The 20926-nt window shown below is 40.3% G+C and overlaps 1 protein-coding gene and 1 long non-coding RNA gene across 3 annotated transcripts in view; both read right to left on the bottom strand.

Moving 5' to 3' along the window:
- Positions 1–6504, bottom strand: part of LOC138143658 (uncharacterized) — a 97392-nt gene extending 90888 nt beyond the window's left edge. The window contains exon 1 of the long non-coding RNA XR_011163772.1: positions 6384–6504. This is a non-coding gene — a long non-coding RNA (uncharacterized lncRNA). The remainder of the gene's footprint in view (positions 1–6383) is intronic.
- A 9065-nt stretch (positions 6505–15569) lies between these two features.
- Positions 15570–20926, bottom strand: part of CUNH1orf198 (chromosome unknown C1orf198 homolog) — a 50359-nt gene continuing 45002 nt past the window's right edge. The window contains exons 4-6 of one of the 2 annotated variants that reach the window (XM_069064900.1): positions 18975–19027; positions 18109–18203; positions 15570–15903 (exon numbers count right to left, since the gene is read on the bottom strand). In XM_069064900.1, coding sequence (XP_068921001.1) covers positions 15782–15903; positions 18109–18203; positions 18975–19027 — 270 coding nt within the window. In that variant the 3' untranslated portion in view covers positions 15570–15781. Of the gene's footprint in view, positions 19028–20926 lie in introns of both variants that reach the window. The other variant, XM_069064901.1, reaches the window with a different exon arrangement.

A 20926-nucleotide genomic window follows, 5' to 3' on the forward strand; every position in this document is an offset into this window, starting at 1 on the left:
GGACTCCAACCAGCTCAGATGGAGAGGTGTGGGAAGTGCAGGGTTCCAGGCATAAAGAACAGTATGAACAAAGAGGTAGGAACGCACTTTATATGTTTAGAGAACAGTGAATAATACAGTTTGGCTGGAGCATCAAATACGAATTAAGCTGGAAAACTAAGTTGGTACCAGATTGTAAAGAGCCCAGAATGGCATGAGTCTGGAATTTATTTGATTGGCAACAGATAGAAACCATTAGTTTTGAGCATAGGAGTGACATGATTGCATGCTCCATGCAGAAGGCACATTATTAATCAAACAGGGTGATCCTATAGCTATTGGAAAAAGTTCAGTTAGTCTCTTTTTCATAAGTATCTTAGCAAAATCTTTTCCCTCCATTCAACAGTGACTTGATTTAGGGTTCAAATTGGTACATAATTTGCTTTTAATATCAGTTGCCATTTATGCATACAAGATATGTGGCTTCTAATATTGTATCCATTTTTCTGTCCCAGTCATTGGTAGAATATTATGGATCCAAAATATTAATCATGGGCACAGCGCAGGTGGTATAGGAGACATAAAGAGATCCCTCTTTCCACTGGGTGGGAAAGAAGTTTTTATAACAACTTCTACTGTAGAGTTGAACTTTTTTGGTAGATCAAGTTAAACAAAGAGTGAAATGGCTCTTGATGTGAGGAAGATATCTATATCTAATATCTAGCCCATTGAAATATTGGAAGCATACAATTAAACCCTACTAGATTGTAAACTCCATGAAGATGGGGGTCATGTGATATCCAATCTTTGTACCCCTACCTCATATAATTACAGATGGCCCCTGACTTCTGAATTGAATAAATCAATCAGAGATCTGAACTAGGTATGAACAAGACCTAGACAGCCCTATTGAATCAATCATTCAGTAGGCCAATAGCATTATACTAGGTTAGAGAAGTCTTTTAATTTGGAGGGAAGGAAAGCCATTGGAAGAAGAAGAGTAATGCTAAGCTGGAAGAATATTGGGATCAACTGAAGAAACCCTGTCAAATCCTATGGGTCTTATATTAAAAAAAAAAAAAAAGAATGGGCAGATTCTGACATTCAATTGCTTAGATCACATATATATATAAGTTATATTATTTATATGTATTATATTTTTATATATCTTATTATATTATATTTATAAATAGCCTTATTTATAGGAGCCAAGACAATTCTAGACCCACAAAGGAAAGGCAGCTCTATGAGGAGTCTAGCAGAAGAGTTATCTCATACCTAAGAAGAGGAACTTTATGAAGGCTTACAAAGAGGAGAAAAGGACTCCTGGCACGAAAGGACTTCCAGGAGCTGTAACTGTCTTTGCTACATCATGTGGTCTAAGTTTGAGCCTGCTTTCCCCTGGACTATCTCTATATTGGTGGGAGAGTTCACCCTTGGTTTGGGAATGGATTTCTAGTACCAGTGGTTCTTATTATACCCACCTCAGTAAATTTTTGTACTTATTCAGGCTTTTCAGTTGTGTCTGACTCTTTGTGACCCCATTTGGGGTTTTATGGACAAAGACACTGTAGTGGTTTGCCATTTCCTGCTCCAGCTCATTTTACAGATGAGGAAGTTAAGGCAAACAGGGTTAAGTGATTTATCCAGGGTCACCCAGTTAGTGTCTGCCAGATTTGAAGTCAGGAAGAGGAGTCTTCCTGATTCCAAGCCAGCACCCTATCCACTGTGCCACCTAGCTGCACCATTTCTAAAAGTGAATTAAGTTTGACTGGCTGATGGTGTTGGCTAAAATCCTTAAGAAAGCCATTTTCTTCTGACTTCTCCATCTCAGTTTCCTTTGCTAGCTCTCTCACCCAGGTTACCAGCTATTCTCTGTAGGTGTCCCCCAAGGCTTTCTTCAGGGCTTTCTTTTCTTTGTACTTCATGCCATCTCACTTGATAATCCTATCAGTTCCCAAGGATTCAATGAACATGTGTTTCAAAGCCTTAATCTTTTTCCTGAGTCTCAATGTCATGTATAACCACTTGCTTTTCAGACACCTTGTCCTTGATGTCCCATAGGTATATTGAACTCAACTTGTTCTGAAATGGACATGACAGCAAAGCCAATTATAATTTGATAGGATTGTTTATTAACCAGCTGGTGACTGCCTTCCCAGTAGGGAAGACAGCATCTAGCCTTCTGCAAGGTACATTTTTGTAGAATGCAATGTTACTAACAACAAAGTGTGGTTCCAAGAGGGTGTAATGCTGTTTCTAGTGAAGCCTTGATTACCTAGCAAAATAGCAAAAACAAGAACAGACTTGCATCTGGGGCATATTTCTAAGAAGAACAGACTTGTATCTGGGGTACGTTTCTGGCAACACAGGTGAAAAGTTCCCTTACTATTGTGGCCTATTAGGTGGTTTCCATGGACCCTGGTAGGGGCCCCTTCTGTTTTTTTGGGGGGGGGGGGGGGGGGGCACGGCATAATTTCTGGTGGGCACTTCAAAACAAAAATTGGGAGCAGGGTAATGAACAAAAAAGAGTTACAAATGTAGTGGTTAGCTCAGAGCCAGTAAGGCCTCGGCCTTTCTTTCTAAAAGAGTTGTTAACAACTCCCTGAGAAAGCAGTATCAGGAAGTAGTATCAGGAACCTAGTCAACAAACATTTATTAAACATATACTATGTATCAACTTGTTTAAAAAAATTGTTTCCTCAAAATCCTCCTCTCACCTGGACTATTGCAATAGTCTTCTAATGGAGCTTTAGCTTTAAATATTTCCCTTCTCTAATCCATCCTCCACTCAACGCCAAGGTGACTTTTCTAGTTTGATCAAAGTCCCATCACATACATAGGTGCCCTGTGCCCCACCCTGTTCAATGAGATCAGTTGACTCCTTATTGCCTCCAGGATCAACTATTAGCTCCTTTGTCTGGCATTTAAAGATCTTCACAATCTAGTTCCTTCCTACCTTTCCAGTCTTTTCCTCTTATTCTATGTTCTAGCAGCACTGACCTACTTGCAATTCCCTCAACATGATTTCCATCTCCTGATTCAATGTCTGGGAACGATCAGCACTGCTTCTAATACCTTAAATATTCAGCCTCTTCCTCCACCTCTTATTTTCCATGGCTCCCTTCAAGAATCAGTTCAAATGCCACCTCCCACAGGCCTTGAGGAGGCCTTTCCCAATCCCAACACCCATCCCCAGCTGCTAATGCCTTTCCCTTTCAGAATGTCTTCCATCTCCTCTGTATGTCTTGTATCTACCTAGTCATTTGTATGTTGTTTCTCTCTTTATAATAAAAGCTCCTTGGGGACAGGGACTACGTTTTTGTCTTGCTTTATATCCCTGGCACTTAGCATACTGTCTGGAATGGAGAAAATGGTTAATGAATGCTTATTCAACAACTGATATCAATTGATAATCATTAGGGGAAAACACTTTGGTAGGGACTCATGAGTTAGGGTACTACACAACCATCCCTACCCTTCAGGACTACCTCTAGAATCTGGAGGAAGGTACTAGCTAATTGTCCTCTGGGAACCCAGTCTTCCAGTGATACTGTGGGTTGAAAGGGTTAATCAGAGTCTGCACTACATTTGTATCTCCCAGAGTGCCTAGTAACCTCCTGTGTACACTACAAGTTGTTTAATGTTTATTTACTTTGAAAACCAAAACTTTCAATGGGTACAGAACTAATTATCAGGTCACAGGTAAGAAACTGGTATTTAGCTTAACAGTTCCATGTGACTTTTAGGGGACACAACAGTCATATTTCATCTGTGTCAGTCTTGGGCCCAGTGTCCTTAGCATTTTTACTAGGGATTTGGATGATATAATAAAGGGTATGCTCAAAAATCAAGGTTAACAAAAGACCAGAAATAAAAGACCAGGAGGAGTTTGAAGTACCTTTAAAGAAAAGGGAATAACTCTTTGGTGAGTTGAAATAGTGAGAAAAAACAAGGTAAAGGGGAGAGTATAGTAAACCTGAGAGGAAAACAAACTGAATTGATTCAAGATGAAGAACTACAGTGGTAGAGGGGAAAGAACACTAGTCCAAGGGTTAGGAGACTTGGGTTCTAGTCTTGGTCAGACAGAGATGACAGATCTTGGTCAGACAGAGATTGGATAGTGGTAGAATAATTTATTAACATCTTGGCATCATCCTTGACTCATCGCTCTTACTGGATTTTGTGGGAAGCCAAGTTTGGGGAGCCCTGCTGTCCCCTAGCAGGACTGAGAAAGTGTGGGAGCCTTGCCATCTCTAAGCAGGGCTGAGAAAGTGTCACTGACCCAGAGGTTTGCTAGTGAATGCATAAAAGAGAGACGGGACTCTCAGAACGGTGGAAGTAGAGAGCCAATCTTTATTCATCCAGGTACCAGCTTTATAGAGCCACAAATCTCTTTCTTAATTGTTTCCCCCTGCAGACATTGCACACTACTCTGTTCCCAGGCCTTGGGTGTATTTCCCATGCTTATCTCAAGGACCTAATCCTCATACCTGTACATTTTCGAACTTTTCCTGGGGGATGGGGAACCAATCCAGACCCATCAGCAGGCCAAACACCTGAGAGGACTTGTTCAGCCATCAGGGTCTGAGTCCCACTGGCCTGTAGTCCTCAACAGGATTTGAAAATGGCTCAGTGGCCAAAATGCTGGGTTTGGTGTTAGAAGGGCTATCACTTGCTACCTATGTGACTAGGCAAATCATTAAATTTCCCTTGGCCTTCAATTTCTCATTTGCAAAAGGAAGGGGTTGGACTAGATGACCTCTGAGAGTCCCTTCAGACTTTGAATATAATATTCTATAGATTAGAAACCTGTCAAGTCTGGACACTGTCTCCTTACCTGTATCCTTATGGGCACAAAGTAGGTACTTAACCGAGATTCCCAAACTTTTTCAGTTCAGAGATCTTAGTATCTCAGTAAATCTTTCACTCCAAACCAAAAGAAATACGTAAAAGTTATTTTAATCAATCAATAAACATTAATTAAGCTCCTACTATATGCCAGGCACTGTGCTAAGCACTGGGGATACAAAAAGAGGCAAAAGTATCAACCCTGCCCTCAAGTAGCTTACAATCTAATGGTAGAGATAAATGTGCAAAGAAGTATAAACAAAGCCAGCTAAATGCAAAACAAATAGGAAAAAATAAACAGAAAGAAGCCACTGGAATTAAGAGGGGATAAGGAAGTCTTCCTATAGAAGATAGGATTTTAGTTGGGACTTAAAGAAAGTCAGGGAAGTCAATAGTTGGAACAGAGGAGGGAGAGTGGTTCAGGCATGGGAGGCAACCAGAAAAAATACCCAGAGTCAAGAGATGAACTATATTATTTATGGAACATCTAGGAGGTCAGAGTCACTGGATCAAAGTACCTGTTGGGAAGTACAGTCTAAGAAGACTGGAAAGGCAAGAGAGGGATAGGTTATGAAGATCTTTGAATGCCAAGCAGAGCATTTTGCATTTGCTCCTGGAAGCAATAGGAAGCAAGGTGTAGTGCCAGTGCAATATTTACAGCACTGTCAGTAACTATAAACAGTTAAATATAGTGCTCAATCACAAAATATAAGAAACTCTTCATATAGAGGACAGAACCAAAGCATTTACTTAGACACCAGAAAACCAAATCCCAACACCAGGAAACTGAATCCATCAAAGCAACATAAAAGTTAATGTACTACAATGTAACAGAGAACCATGCCATTTTTCAGCCTTCCCACAAACCAATATAAGATCAATATTTACTCACAAACCTCTCTATCTCCTTGCCTGAGCTCCTCTCTCTCCCACTGTGTCAGACTCCCAGCTTCCTGTAGCTCTGCTCTGCCCTTCAACAAATTCCTCCCATCACAGGCTCCAAGTGATTGCTTTCAGCTTGTTAAGGGGAAGAGTTTACTTTCAAAGCAGGAATGGTCTTCAAATTACCCCCTGGGCCTATTAAGGAGCAGGGAAGATCTTCAGATTCTCATTCCCATTACATTCAGCCCCAAAATCTTTCACCTCCCTTACATAACAAAAATACCTTAACAATGCATTTTGCTGCTTAGATTAATGATAGTTTAGGAACAACTGGTGAAGTAACTGGTGTCAACAGAATTTTGCAACAATGTAACAGGAATAATAGAAAATAAGCACATAAAACAATAGCTTAGGGTGGGGGCTTGGGCACAAGCACCCCATCCTTCCCCACTCAAGCGAATGGACCTCAGAATCTTGGGGCACGGCATGAAGGTCTCTTCTCCAAAGCTACTTCAAACTGAAATTGGATGTAGAGCTGAACCCTGTCCCAAGAGGTCCCATTTGAGAGTTCAGTTCTTTAACTGGCATTTAGAACTTGACTGACCCCAGATCCAGGAGCCACAGCATCCTTTAGCCTTCCCACAAACCAATATACATCAATATTTACTCACAAATTTCTCTATCTCCTTGCCTGAGCTCCTTTCTCTCTCCTACCATCTCTCTGATTCTGACTCCCAGCCTCCTGCATCTCTGCTCTACCCTTCAGCAAACTCCTCCAACCACAGGCTCCACATGACTACATTTAGCCCGTCAGGGGGCAGAGTTTATCTTCAAAGCAGGGTATGTTTCCAAATTCCCCCTAGGCCTATTAAGGGGCAGGGAAGATCTTCAGATTCCCATTACACATAGTCAGATATGTGCTTTAAGAAAATCATTTTGGCAGCTGAATGGAGTGGGGAGAGACTTGAGTCAAACAGAACCACCAGCAGGCTATTGCAATAATCCAGGTGTGAGGTGATGAGGGCCTGAACCAGAGTGATGACAGCGTCGGAGAAGAGAGAAGGGGATGTATTCAAAAGATGTTGCAAAGGTGAAATCTACAGGCATTGGCAACAGCTTGGATATGGGGGATGAGAGATAGTGAGTAATCCAGGATGGCTCCTAGGTTGTGAACCTGAGTAGCTGGAAGAATGGTGTTGCCTTGTGTAGGAATGGGAGAGAGTTTGGGGAAAAGATAATGAGTTCTGTTTTGCATCTAGTAAGTTTAAGATGTCTATTGGACATCCAGTTTGAGATGTCTGAAAGGCAGATGGAGATTCAAGATTGGAGGTCAGCAGAGGTTGGAGCAAGATTTGAGAATTATCAGCATAGAGATGGTAATTAAATCCACGAGAGCTAATTTGATCACCAAATGAAGTAGTATGGAGGAAGAAGAGAAGAGGGCCCAGGGCAAAACCCTGTGGGACACCTATGGCTCAATAGTGTTCAGATACTAGGTGAACCAGGAGAAAATGATATCCTGGAAACGTAGAAAAGAGTGGTCAACAGTGCCAAAGGCTGCCAAAAGAACAAAGAGAATTAAGATTGGGAAAAAGCCATTGGATTTTGCAATTAGGATCATTAGTGATTTATCCTTAGAACAGGGATCACTGAAAGCAGTTGGCTCTATAACTTGAGGTCCTATAATCTAATGATCCTTAGGGAAATTGATATTTGAATACCATTTGTGATTATAAATCCAGGTTAGATTGAGTTTGTTCTAAAACTAAATTATAATGTGGTCCCATTCAAAGTGAGATGTATTCTCCAATTGAGAAATTGTGATGTTTGACACTCTATTATAGGGACATCAGAACTTAATGAAGCAAAAAACCCAACAACAACAATATTTGGCATTAAAGTGATTTGCTGAGAAACTGCATGGAAGAACGAGATAACACAGTGGATGGAGTACCATCTGGCCTCAGGCACTTACTAGCAGTGTGACACTGGGCAAGTCACTTAACCATGTTTGTCTCAGTTTCTTCATCTGTAAAATTAGCTGGAGAAGGAAGCTGGCGAACCACTCCAGTATCATTGCCAAGAAAACCCCAAATGGGTCACAAAAAGTTGGACATAACTGAAATAACTCAACAACAACTTCATACTGATCTTTTGAACTCTATTAGTATAGAATGCCAAATTGATAGATAGATGAAATGATTTTTCCATGTAAGATGATTTGGACTTACATTCGACCACAAGAAAATCAAATCAGTTCTGATTCCATTTTGTAACTGATTCTATTCCGTATCACCCCCAACATGTTGTAAAATTGCCTAAGCCATGTTTCCTTGTCATTGAGTTAAGTTCAGAAGTTCAACTTTCCTCTCTAAGCTAAATCATCCTGTAAATCATCTTAATTTAAAGAAACATATTACCTCTACACATCTTACTGCCCATGTACAATTAAAGGAGATCTGTTATCTTGCTAACAAACTTTCCAAGATGCAGGTTGACACCAGCAATGAGCTTTCCCTAGCAACAAGACAGAGGGAGGGGTTGCTTCTGGCTCTGTATTCCTAACTTCCATTCAATCATATTGTTTTCCATAATCTGTGATACTTCAGAGTTTTTAACCAATCACATTGTTATATTCTTCCTGTTCCTTGTTCTCTTGTACTTCCCAAAATCATATGAAGGCTAGTAAGCCTTACCTCATGGTCTTTGGACTGACCGAGGAGTCGAGAGACCCTTTTTATTGCTAATTGCTAGTCTTAACAATAAATTGAATGTGTACAGAACTTAGTGCCTCAGTCTACCTTAATTTCAGTTGCAACAACCAAATTGATATTGTCTGACTGACAAACAGTTTTGTGGTGTTTTTAAAACCCACAATATTGTTTATGTTATTGTTAAGCTTCTAATTTTTCTTATATTATAGTTTTTGGGAAATTGTATAAGAAATGCAATTTTTAAAAATTGATATCCAGAGGATAATCATACAGTTGTATCATTGGAAAATTAACTCCTCTTTTGGTAGACTGTTGTCATGGTTTTTTTTAAAAAAAACATCAAATATTTAATTGGGTATATTTTAAAATGAATAATGATAATGTAATAATTTAAAAATAACTAGGGAAAGCACCACAGACATTTTTAAATATCTGAGAAGTTCTTTAGGACCTTGGTAGATGTTCAGTTCCCCATATCTTCAGCTTTAGAAAGGTCATAAATCGTATTAACTCTGTGAGATGTTACTAAAAGAATGTTGAGAAGTTCTAAAAGAATAAAAAGACTTTAATGAGATACTAGGCTCTCTCACAGCTGAAGTTAGACTATTGCTTATGAAAGTGCACCTGGGATAGTATGTATTAAAGTCACGTCTTTGAGGAACTTAGTATCAATAGATCCCAGATTTAAAGATTTTATTTTATTTTTACTTTTTTAAGTAAAATGCTGGATGGTAATCAGCTATGTATAATCATAGAATGTGATTATTTTCTGAATCGCTAATGATTGATGCCTGTTCCAACATGGATTTAAATTTTAAAGGATATATAAGACTTGTATTTATCTATTGTTAACTGTTATTACAACAACATGAGGAAAATAATAATAGCTATACCTAAGCAGTGATTAATGATTTGAAGCTCCTTTGTTTGAATCATATATAATTATGTAACTTCGAAACCTTGGGGGAGGGGAGGGATGTGCTACTCCTTTTTTGGCTCTCCCCTCTGCTGAATGACGTAAACAAAATTTTCCTAAGTTATTCCAGATATGGATTTTGTTCTGAGTTAAAAGTATTTGTCCTAACAACTTAGTAACCATTTGAAAAAGTGATGTTTTAATTTCATTCTTAAATAGCACCAAATGGGGTGTAGCAGCAAGCACCCTAGCATACCCAGGGTAGCTGCCAACACAGGTTCTTAGATTTGCTTCTCCAAAGGAAAGCAATTTAAAATGGGTTAATAATCTCTCTCTCTCTTTTTTAACATATTATTTTTGGAAGGACAATTGGGGTTAAGTGACTTGCCCAAGGTCACATGGCTGGTACATGTAAAGTGTCTGAGGCTGCATTTGAACTCAGGTGCTCCTGACTCCAGAGATGGTGCTCTACTCACTATGCCACCTAGCCACCCCTGATGGGTTAACTTACTTTAATCAAACAAACATATACAGAATACAAACAGAAGTTACAAGTAGACAAAGAAACAAATCAGCACACAGGGCTTCCCACTGTCTGACCATTACATCCATACCTAGTCAGTTACTAGAGAGGGAGGCACCAACTCCTGGGTTTTGAAAGCCGGAGTGGCGGGAGGGGGGCCCTCAATGGCTGCCCAGAGGGCAGCTCACACACAACTCTTCCCAAACTGAGCCCCACAGCAAAACCTCACATCGGGGTATATATATATATAAAGAGAGAGAGAGAGAGAGAGAGAGAGAGAGAGAGAGAGAGAGAGAGAGAGAGAGAGATTGAGTGGGCATTCCTGAAGAACAATCCTCCCACCACAGGCTACATACAGGTGACCACATTATTTAAGGACTGTCAAAAGATGCAGTATAAAATAAAACCCAATAATAATACCACTTTGCCTCTATTTAGAGATTTATGCTTTTCAAAACATCTTTAGGAGAGCCCTGAATAGGGAGTATTTCCCCCCTCACCCCTACCCCCATTTTACAATTGGTGAAAGCTGATACACAGAGATTATTTAATATGTCCAAGGTCATGGAGCCAGTGAGTTAAGAGATGGGACTAGAATCCTCATGTGTGCCAAAGAGGCTGTCATTTGATGATCTGTTGATGGCACTGTGATATCTACTCTATATCTTATTCTGCTGATTATTCTCTTTCTGAAAAGTTCTCTCATTAATCGAAGTTAAATGCTTTTAAATGTGTTGACCCCTCCTCCAATAATGTAAACTCTATGTTTTATATGTTCTGGACCATCAGCTGATTCAGAAATATTACATAAGTGAAAAATAGCTTATTATTCATAGTTTGTTAGAGCCAATTTCTCTAGCCAAGTAAATTATCCAGCAAGTAAAGCCAAATGGCTTCCAGTCTTCAGTCCTGCTCCAGGTGCCCAACTCTACCTGAAGCCCAGCTTTGTTTCCATAGAACCGCAAGACTCCAAGACAGGCCCTGGGATTTCTATCCCTTGCAATGTGATCCTGAAACTACCCACACATTTCTACTGCCAGACCCCTCAAGCTGACCAACCACTGCTCACAGTCGTTTGAGCACAATCCGTTCTTCCTCGGTCAGTGCTTTTGGGGGTTTTCTACATTGGTCTGCTGACTGTTATTATTGGATAAACCAGGCCACATTTTCCAGCTGAGCCAGAGAAGGCCTTTTCAGAAATAAAGAATTTAGTGTAACAGCAAGTGGACTGATGTTTATACTGGAGGCTCCATCTCTTGCAGTTACGTGAAGGGGATAAATGAAACCTTCAAATGCTTTCCTAGGGGGCAAGTCCTTCACTTGATTCTTCCATAAAGGTTTCCTTGGTTTTCTTCCAAGGCTGAAGTATAACCATTTCCCTCCTTTGCCATACCATTCTTGATACTTTTCTGTATATCATCACACATCACAGACAACTCTCTAAGGCTACAGTTTGCAGAATAGGGGGAGATCTTTATTAGTGGAGAGAAGTCCCTTCGCTGGAAGTTCCCCTTAATGAAATCAAGGTTCAGTTTTCAAATTTTTTTAATTGTTAAGAAAATTAAAAGGATGAAGCAGTGAACATTTATATGGATATAAAATTATTTGAAGATCTTTGGAGTCACAGGTCTGGTTTTCTCTCCACCTCCTCCCCCCCCCCCCTTCCATATTGCATACCTCTTATCCCCATCTATTAAATTGTGAACTTCTTAAGAGCAGGATCTGTCCTAGCTATCTTTGCGTGCCCAGCACTGAGCATAGTGCCTTTTGTACACAGTAGATTTCACTAAATGCTAGGGAGCTAGGTGGTGCTGTGGAAAGCACTGGCCCTGAAGACAAGAAGACCTGAATTCAAATGTAACTTCAGATACTTAGCTGTGTGACCTTGGGCAAGTCACACAACTGCTGCCTGCCTCAGTTTCCTCAACTGTAAAATGGGAGTAATAATAGCCCCTACCTTCTCAGGGTTCTTGTAAGGATCAAATGAGATTATAACAGTAAAGTGCTTAGCAGAGTATCTGTCGAATAGGAGGTGCCTAATAAATGTTAATTGAATTGGAAAAGAAATTAAAGGGAAAGTCCTTGTAAATAATAATGATAACTGATGTTTATGTAGTAATCTTTAATGTTTTGAGTTGGTAGGTAGACTTGAGTCATGCTGAGTCACACCTGGGGGTCTTGAAAGACACATACAGCCTGCAGGAATTGAGAGGAAGGAGTGAGGATTTTGTGAGCTAAGCAGTAGCATTAGTGAAGGAGAAATCCCCAGCCCTGCCTGGAATTCACCAAGCCAATCTAGAAAGAATTGGAGGCCCAGAGGCAACAGGTACATGGAGAGCTTAAGTGTGATAGAGAAGGGAAAGAAAGACAAAGATAGGCCCTTGAGCCCCTGCTAGCATTGTGGCAGAAAGGACTGACTGAATCTGCTTCTTAAAGATCTGAGGAAAGTTTCCAAAGGTCTACTTCAGGGGTGGGGAAACTGCAGCTACATGTGGCCCTCTAGGTCCTCAAGTCAGGCCCTCTGAATCCAAACTGCACAGAACAAATCCCCTTAATAAAAGTGATGAGGTACAAGCTCTGGGAATCCCCTTGAGTCTTTGAGGTATAGGTTCCAGGAACCCCCTTGAACTCTGATTAAATCGTCCTATTTGATCAGGCATTTGCATGAGGCCATAAATGCTTTACATTGTGGCTGGGCCCAAACCTCTGTTACTAGACTTCCCACTCTTGAGCCTATCAAAATATCAATCCACCCTTGAACTGGCCTAGCCCACCATTGTCTGTAGTCTCTAAGTAACCTCCAGCAACCTCCCACCCTTAGTCACTCATTGACCCTCCCCAGACTCCTCCTCTAGACCACCCCTAGATTCCTCTGAAACCTTCTGTATATAAGACCCCATCTTGTCTCCATGTATGTGAGAGCACCATAGAATGCCATAGAATTGTGAGAGCGACATAGAATGACCTAACACAGACTTACTCTGTGTCTAATACAAGCAAGCTTTTAATAAACTTTAGTTTTCTTTGGCTGAGAAGACTTGAGTCGAATTCATTCAGCAGGACCTGGCATGTTGGCATTTTGGGGTTTCCAGAGCAAAGAGGGTTACCTCTTTATGGTAACCTCTTCAAAAGGATTGTTCATAAAACTTAGACTCAGTCAAAAGGCCACAACAAAGGACATAGAAGGCCACACATGGCCTTGAAATTTCTTCTCCCTATACCTGTCCAGTAGCAGCACTTCTTTTATCTAAATGCTTCCTTTAAGCTGATTTTGCCTTGAATGCTAAGAACAGAAAGGTTAGCTAGAAAAAAAAAAGTTTTAAATGAGGGCAGTGAGCTAACCTCTGTCTACATGTTAGAGATTTTGCTAACTGAGAGTTCGGTGCTAGTATAGTTGTACTAATTCTTTTCATCTGATATACACTCCATAAAACAGCAGAGACAGGGACAGTGTGGATTCCAGGGGACATTAGATTACCCATGTAGTTGGAGGAGTGGGGGTGGTGGTGGAATGTAGCTAGATGGCCCAGGGGATAGAGGGTCTGGCCTGAAGTCAAGAAGACTTATCTTCTTAAATTCAAATCTGGCCTCAGATGCCACCTGTGTGACCCTGGGCAAGTCACTTAACTTTGTTTGCCTCAGTCTCCTCAATGAGCTAGATAAGTAAATGGCAAACCACTGCAGTATCTTTGCCAAGAAAACCTCAAATGGCGTCATGAAGAATCAGATACAATTGAAACAACTGAACAAACTTGTTTCCCCATAGGCTACAAGTGAGTTAACTTTTGTAACAAAGTATGTCTGATTGTAACAAAGTATGTCTACAGTCAACAGAATGTGAGAAAGAAAGAAAGGAGGCCTGGATAAGATTTAGCTGTTTTCCTTTCAGAAGGTAGGAGGGAGCAGAAAGGATTGAGGACCTTCTGCAGCACCACCCAGTGGTTAAATTTATATAGCATTATAAGATTTACAAAGTGTTTTACATGCATTATTTATTCCAACCATCATTTATTAAGTGCCAGATACCAAACCAAGTGCTAGGGATACAAATACAAAATGACATACACCCAGCGTAAATGATGTTGACATCTTCAATAAAGAATGCTACTCAAATAAACAATAGGAAAAAAAAAACAGCCTACTTACCTTATGGGAAATCTAAAGAAATATGAGACTCCATTTGACCCATTCCCCTTCTCTTAGCACCATTCTCAAATCTCTCTTGATTCTAATCTGTCTTCCACATAGCTGCAAAAGTGATTTTCCTACCATGTCACTCCCTCAATAAACCCCTATGGTTCCTGGCTGCCATTAGAATCCAATAGAAACACCTGTTTCAATTTTAAGACCTTCATTCACAACCTGGCATCAACCTTTCTTTTCAAAATTGCTCTCTTTCCTGCCAAAATGAATTTTACAGTGCATGACAAATCTCCATCACTTGGTACAGTGAGATGCCCATAAGTGTGTACTGATTTTTTGTTTTTGTTTTTTTGCTTTTTGGAGGGCAATTGGGGTTGGCTAGTTTTTTGTATTAAGTGTCTGAGGCCAAATTTGAACTCAGGTCCTCCTGACTCCAGGGCTGGTGCTCTATTCACTGTGCCACCTAGCCACCCCTGTACTGTTTGTTAAATTACTAAATGAGGAAGATTCCACAGAAAGGCCATCAGTTACAGTATTCATAAGTCTGATGCTAGACAGTCATTGATGCTGGATCTTATGGACAGCTCTCCATGTAAAAGGAAACCAATTTAAGTTCCACTGGAATTCTGCTATCTACTTTTCACTCTTCCATTGTCACTTGTTTTCATTAGGGATCCATGTTCAAAAATACTCAAATACAAATTCAATAGGACAAGTATAAGACAAAACAAATATATCCACTCAAAATATTGGGTCTTCAAAAGGAAACTTTATGTCTAATGCACTAAAAGGCCACGGGATCATAGGACCATTCATCTATAGCTGGAAAGAACCTTAGAGGTCATCAAGTCTCACTGCCTCATTTTATAGATGAAGAAACTGAGGCCCAGAGAGATCAAGTGATTTGCCCTAGATCACTCAGCTAATAAGTGTTGGAGGTAGGATTTGAACCCATATCTTCCTGTCTCCAAGTCAATATTCTTTCCACTGCACTATCATCCCTGGGTTTATTTATTTTAAAAAAACACAATAACACAACAGCTGCTTGTTGTAGAGAGTGGTAATATGGAAATACCATTTTTAATTAGCTAACTAGCCACTTACCACTAGCACTATTAACAAATGAAGCAAGACCTATTCTGAGTTGTTTTGTTGTTGTTGAAGATCAGCTTCAAGTGGACTAATCCAGAGATCTAAATAGGAGATAGCATTTCATGTGTTGGGTTACATCAAAATACAATGATCCATGTTGTCCAGGACTTTTAGCATGGAAGAGATTTTTCCTAAAGGACTGTATGTCATATAAGAGAGAGGCTGTTCTTTCCTGCTGCTGTATATAATGTTATTGTTGATCATACCTCTCCTCTGACCATACACACAACCACCCAAATGACTAGCCTTATAACTCACTGCATGAAGAAAGTTTCCCCGGGGAAGATTCAAGAATCCTTTTAATTAGTGATAACCCTTTCCTCTTCTTTAATGACTGAAATTCCAAAACAGGCTCCTAGAACAGATCCATAAAGAGGCAGGAGAGGAACATACTCACATACACACACTCTACTTAAAACGACTTTATTAAAGATTATTAATATAAAACATGACCAAATACAAGTTTTCAGTAAGAATTTATCTTTTTGAAAATGCGTATCAAAGGGAAGAGCATCAAACCACAGACAAGGCCTTAGGTTGTGCTGTCAGGACGGAGGCTGAAAAGCCACCTGGGGTGACTGACAAGGCTGCCTCATGCTGTACTAGCTGCTCCCAATGTGTCTAGGCCTCCCAGCATTCCAAAGGGGGAAACCTCCAATGGGGCACTGGGGGAAGGGAGAAGGGGAAGGGAACAGAAGACAGGGGAAACCATGCCATTCTGAGGATAATCACAGCTTTCCATCCTGCTTGAGGGAAATTAAAAAGATGCTGTCACCCAAACCATTACTTGAAATCCTTGAGTTGAATCCTAAGGGGAAAGAATGCAGGGAGGAACTCTAGCTGTGCGCTCTGCAGTGGAAAAGTTTGTTTTAACTTAAAAATGACTGTTTTGATGTCCCACTCCAGCGAAGAGCACATGGCAAACCCAAGTCTCAATTTTCTTCTCTTTGGGAGTGGAGTATCATTGACTATCATGAGAGAAGTATAAAGACATTCCCTATGAGCTGCAGTTTAGTCCCAAGGATTAAAAAGACAAACAGTCTCTTAGTGATTTATATTATACTTTTAATAAAGGATATGACCTGAGGCCTCCTGTAATTCCCTGATATTTGATGTGTCTGGGGAACACTAGGTAGCCATAGGGAATTTTCCCCTTAAACATTATTCTTTCACAATACTCATCCAAAGAAGGTAAAAAATTAATAATAGTGCTTTGCAAGTATATAGTATTTTTGCTGCTTATAAAGAACTTTCATATATAGGGTTTTTTGTTCTTGCTATAACAGCCCTGTGAGGTGGGCAAGAAACAGTATTATCAGCCCATTTTACAAACATGGAAACTAAGGCCCTGGGAAGTTAAAGAATTTGTTGATAGGCGCACAGCTAGCTCATGGCCAACTGACTGCCCCTTCCACTATACCTTGCTACCTCTCAATCAATAAAAACTCAATCTCTCACTGATTTCCTTTAATTAAAAAAAAAATTATTTCAAGGGGTTGTGCTACTGAGAATTTTTTAAGCATGAAATTTTTACTAAGCTGTAAATGAGTGGAAATCTAGTCCTAGATTGAATACTAGATAGGATGAAGACAGTTTAATAAGTCTAAATATCAGAGCTTTAAGGAGTCGCCCCCTCTCCCCTTAGGGAAATAGCTGATTTGGACAAAATAGCAGTTACCTCCCCAAAAGAAAGTAAATTCATCTATCAGGGCTCCCACATCTCTGCCCCCATGAAACTTAATTCAAAACAAGCTTAAATCAATCTCTTTCTTTAAAAAAGTTTACTGTCTAGGCCATTATAAACCAGCCTCAGTTTCTTGCAGTGATGGGAGTGGCTAGGTTGTCAGGCAGGCTTTGAAGAGCTCCCATTGTGAAAATGGGACCAGATGGTCAAAAGGGAAGCTTACATCATCCCTTTGCTGCTGCTCTATCAAGCACTCTTGGCTGAAAAAGAAAGACCCTAGCTCAGGAATTTTGAGGACTTTTTTTTTTCCCCTGTAACTCAGAAAACTAGAATTATTTTTTTTCCTTTTAAAGATCAACTATACTTAAGTGCAGAAAGAACCTGCATTTGCCAAGCTGTATTCCTCCCTTCTGACACAGTGAGGAACTTAAAATGCCAAGCCCCAAGGGGCCCAAGTGTGGTTCACAGACTTGAAGCCATTGGCTGGGCCCAACCCAACACTTGGCCAGGACGCTACTTTGGCAAAGACTTTCCTTTAAAAAATAAAGCAGTTGCCATGTGTCTTTGGAGAAAGGGGAAAAAAACCATTCTGGGAACCTTTTAATGAAGTACTATAAACAAAAAAAAGACCCACCCCACCCCTGCACACCCCCTCAAATTCTAACGGGCACACACTTTGATAATGGAACCGAGCATTCACTGGCAAAGGGTCAGGGAAATTAAGGCTTCAGGTGAGGAGGACACAGTGAGAGGCAGTGTGTAAATCGTGCTGCATTAGAATTTGTCCCAGCACCTGCATGGGGACAGGAGATGACAGAGGCCACAACACAGTTGCAGTTTACAGAGAAGGCTCTATATGTTTCTCCCCTTCCATGGGAGCCATATCTAATGTGGTAAGCTAACTGAACAGGACTGGAGTTCTCCAGCAAAAGTTAGTGGTTGTACAGTGAGCAAGGAAAGTCCTGTGAAGGCAGTCTCAGCCCCAGGAAGGTCCCTTGTTATCACATCAGAATCCCGAAGTTCTTCAGGATGGATAGGTTAGTGGTAATATTATGGCTCCATTTCTGCTGATGGTGGGGAAGAATGCCTGGTGTATTCTGGGAGGAACACATAGCAAAGCAGACTATTTGTTGAAGTAAGCTGTCTTTAAATCTTTCAGCACAGAGAAACTTGGTTCACCAACCAGTGTCTCACTGGGTTCTAGGACAACCAATCAGAATAGCCCTTTATCCAACAAAGACTCACAATGTTTCCACATTCTCACCTAGATAAGGAATCACCAGGAACACATAAGGAACAAAGCTCTTCAAAGAAGAAACTGGTACAAAACTCAAGTAAAGTGTAGCTCTGAGACAGTTGCTAAAATAGATACGAAATAATACAAGGTTAATACAAAACTTTAAGCATGCAATTAAAAAAAAGCCATCCACAGTATTGATCTGTATTAGGGTGGCATGATAACAACCTTATTTTCTTTGACTTGTACCAATGCACTGGTTTCTAAGACTGACAGGAGGTTCAAGGCCAGTACCAACGAGTGACTTGTTGATTGAGGACTAGACCACCTGCACAGGTTGGCAGTGTCTGGCAAGTTATTTAAAGAGAGGTAAATCTTGACATGATTGCTGCTGAGATGTCAGAGCCATTTTAGCCAAGGGAAATCATTGTAAAAGAAAAGAGTTGATTTCTTAAATAAAATGAGGGTGTAGTAGAGAGTCTTCTTTTGTAGTTTTTTGACATGAAATATTCACAAATAAGTATTTTGGGGGGAAAGGCAGTGATACAGGTGAGGAGAAGAGAATTTGGTGGAGTTTGAGACAAAAGATTACCCTACAATATTTAATTAATCAGCTTGTAGCAGATTTTTTAAAAAATCTAAATTAAAAACTGTCATTATCGATCACCAAAAAACAAAACAAAACAAAAAAAGCAAAATGTGCCTGATCTTATAGCAAATGGTAGCATCTAGACAAGGCAACACTGAATAGTTTCAAATTATTAAGAAAAAAGTACACAAAAGCTAGGAAAATTGAAAGATACTGGGGGGAAAGTTGCCCTTTTCTTTATCCTTCTCCAGCACAACACTTCAGGAAAAAAAGTTTTGGGGTTCTTGGCTTTGTTTCATTTTACCAGTTGTCCAGAAAATCAAATCCCGTCTTTAGGATGACATTACTTGTATTGAGCTGTAAGAGAAAAAAAAGACAAGTGAACTTTTTTTTTTGCCCCATGAAGCAAATTCTAAATACAGCATCTCATTTAGTATGACCCAAATGAGAGTGCTTGCTTCCTTCTCAGAATCTCCCTGACCTCAATTTACCCCAGTGCTTGGAACTAGAAAATTAAATAAAATTAAGTACAGGCTGGCTTGATTCTGCCAGCACCCAGCATTCCCTCCTTTCCTCCCTAATGACATCTGTGAGCACGTCAACTTTGGAGATTTATCCATATAAGACACAGACTAGAGGAAAGGAAAGAATGAATAAAACAGTGACTAGGAAGACAAGGACATGTTGAATCATCACACACAGAGTCTCAAAGACATATTTTCTCATACTCATAGCACAAGTAATCTTCACTATGGGGGGAGCAAAAGATAGGGAAGTTTAATTTCATTCAAAGGAAGCTAAATGATTCTCTAAATTAAGAGCATCCTTAGGGTCAAGGAAAACTCATTCAAAACAAAAGGGCCCAGTTGAAAAGAATGACTTGCATATACAGACTATCCTAGAAGTTCCAAGCTGCTCTAGTTTTTGAAAAATTTTCCAGATCTAAACATGATCCTGGGACACTTTGGAGCTGGGCTAGGCACTCCCTCCCAACACTTTGAACTAAAACCACCTGGCATCTGAAGACCAAGCGTGGGGATGACTAGGAGACAGAAGCACATTTTGCCCAGTTCCTTTCAGAATGCCTGCCCATTTTAATTGTTTTCTCACCTCAGTGGAAATTCTTAAGGGCTCTCTCATACAGAATACATGTGACTAAAGAGTAATGAGACAATATATATCCAAGCGAGTATTGTTTCCCAAAGTAGTTACTCTGGGTAGCTACACACTTATTCTAACAACACTCCAGATATTTCTGGAACTTCTCTTACATCTGCCTTCTGAGAGAGCCCATAACTCACACAAAATCATTCTCATCATGTCATAGTTACACCTTGTTTTTTTATTAAATACAGTATTATCACTTAGCTTTCTCTTTCAACAATTCATTCTTTCAATCAATCAATATATAGAGCCTATTCCATGCAAGATACTATCCTAAGGGCTACAGTAGTAACAAAGGAGAGTAATAAATACCTCTTGTCCTCAAAGACCTTTCGATCCAGTGGGGGAGAGGAGACATGTACACAAATAAACCTAACACAAGGCAGATCACACTAAGTGACATACACAAAGAACAGTCCTGTATGGTGAGATCAGGAAAAACTTCAAGGCCCAATCCAAATGCCACTCCCTTTATAAAGGACAGGTGGGATTTCAACAGATGAGGCTGATGTGAAAAGCATTCCAGGTAGAATAACCAGCTTGAGGCAGAACTGAGTTGTCAAGTGGGCCGAGGACCGAAAAAAGATCATTGGATTTGGTTATTGGAGACCTTCAAAGCAACGGTCTCAGCCAGGTGGTAAGGGCAAGAAGCCAGACGACAAGGTGTTAAGGAGTGAGTGGGTAGAAGAAATTGGAAGCCTCTAGTATACTTTTTTCCTTGAAGTTCTTAAAAGAGTACAGATAGGCTAGTAGTTCAAGTGGGTGATAGGGTAGGATGGAGAGAGAGAGAGAGAGACAGAGAGAGAGAGAGAGAGACAGAGAGAGAGAGAGAGAGAGACAGAGAGAGAGAGACAGAGAGAGAGACAGAGAGAGAGACAGAGAGAGAGAGAGACAGAGAGAGAGACAGAGAGACAGAGAGAGAGACAGAGAGAGACAGAGACAGAGAGACAGAGAGACAGAGAGAGACAGAGAGAGAGAGAGACAGAGAGACAGAGACAGAGAGAGACAGAGAGAGAGACAGAGAGAGAGAGACAGAGAGACAGACAGAGAGAGAGAGAGAGAGAGAGAGAGAGAGAGAGAGAGAGAGAGAGA

This window comes from Petaurus breviceps, unplaced genomic scaffold (assembly GCF_028583685.1).
Source record: "Petaurus breviceps papuanus isolate PSGF00001 unplaced genomic scaffold, PetGlider_PUasm1.0 90650, whole genome shotgun sequence".
Lineage (NCBI taxonomy): Eukaryota > Metazoa > Chordata > Mammalia > Diprotodontia > Petauridae > Petaurus > Petaurus breviceps.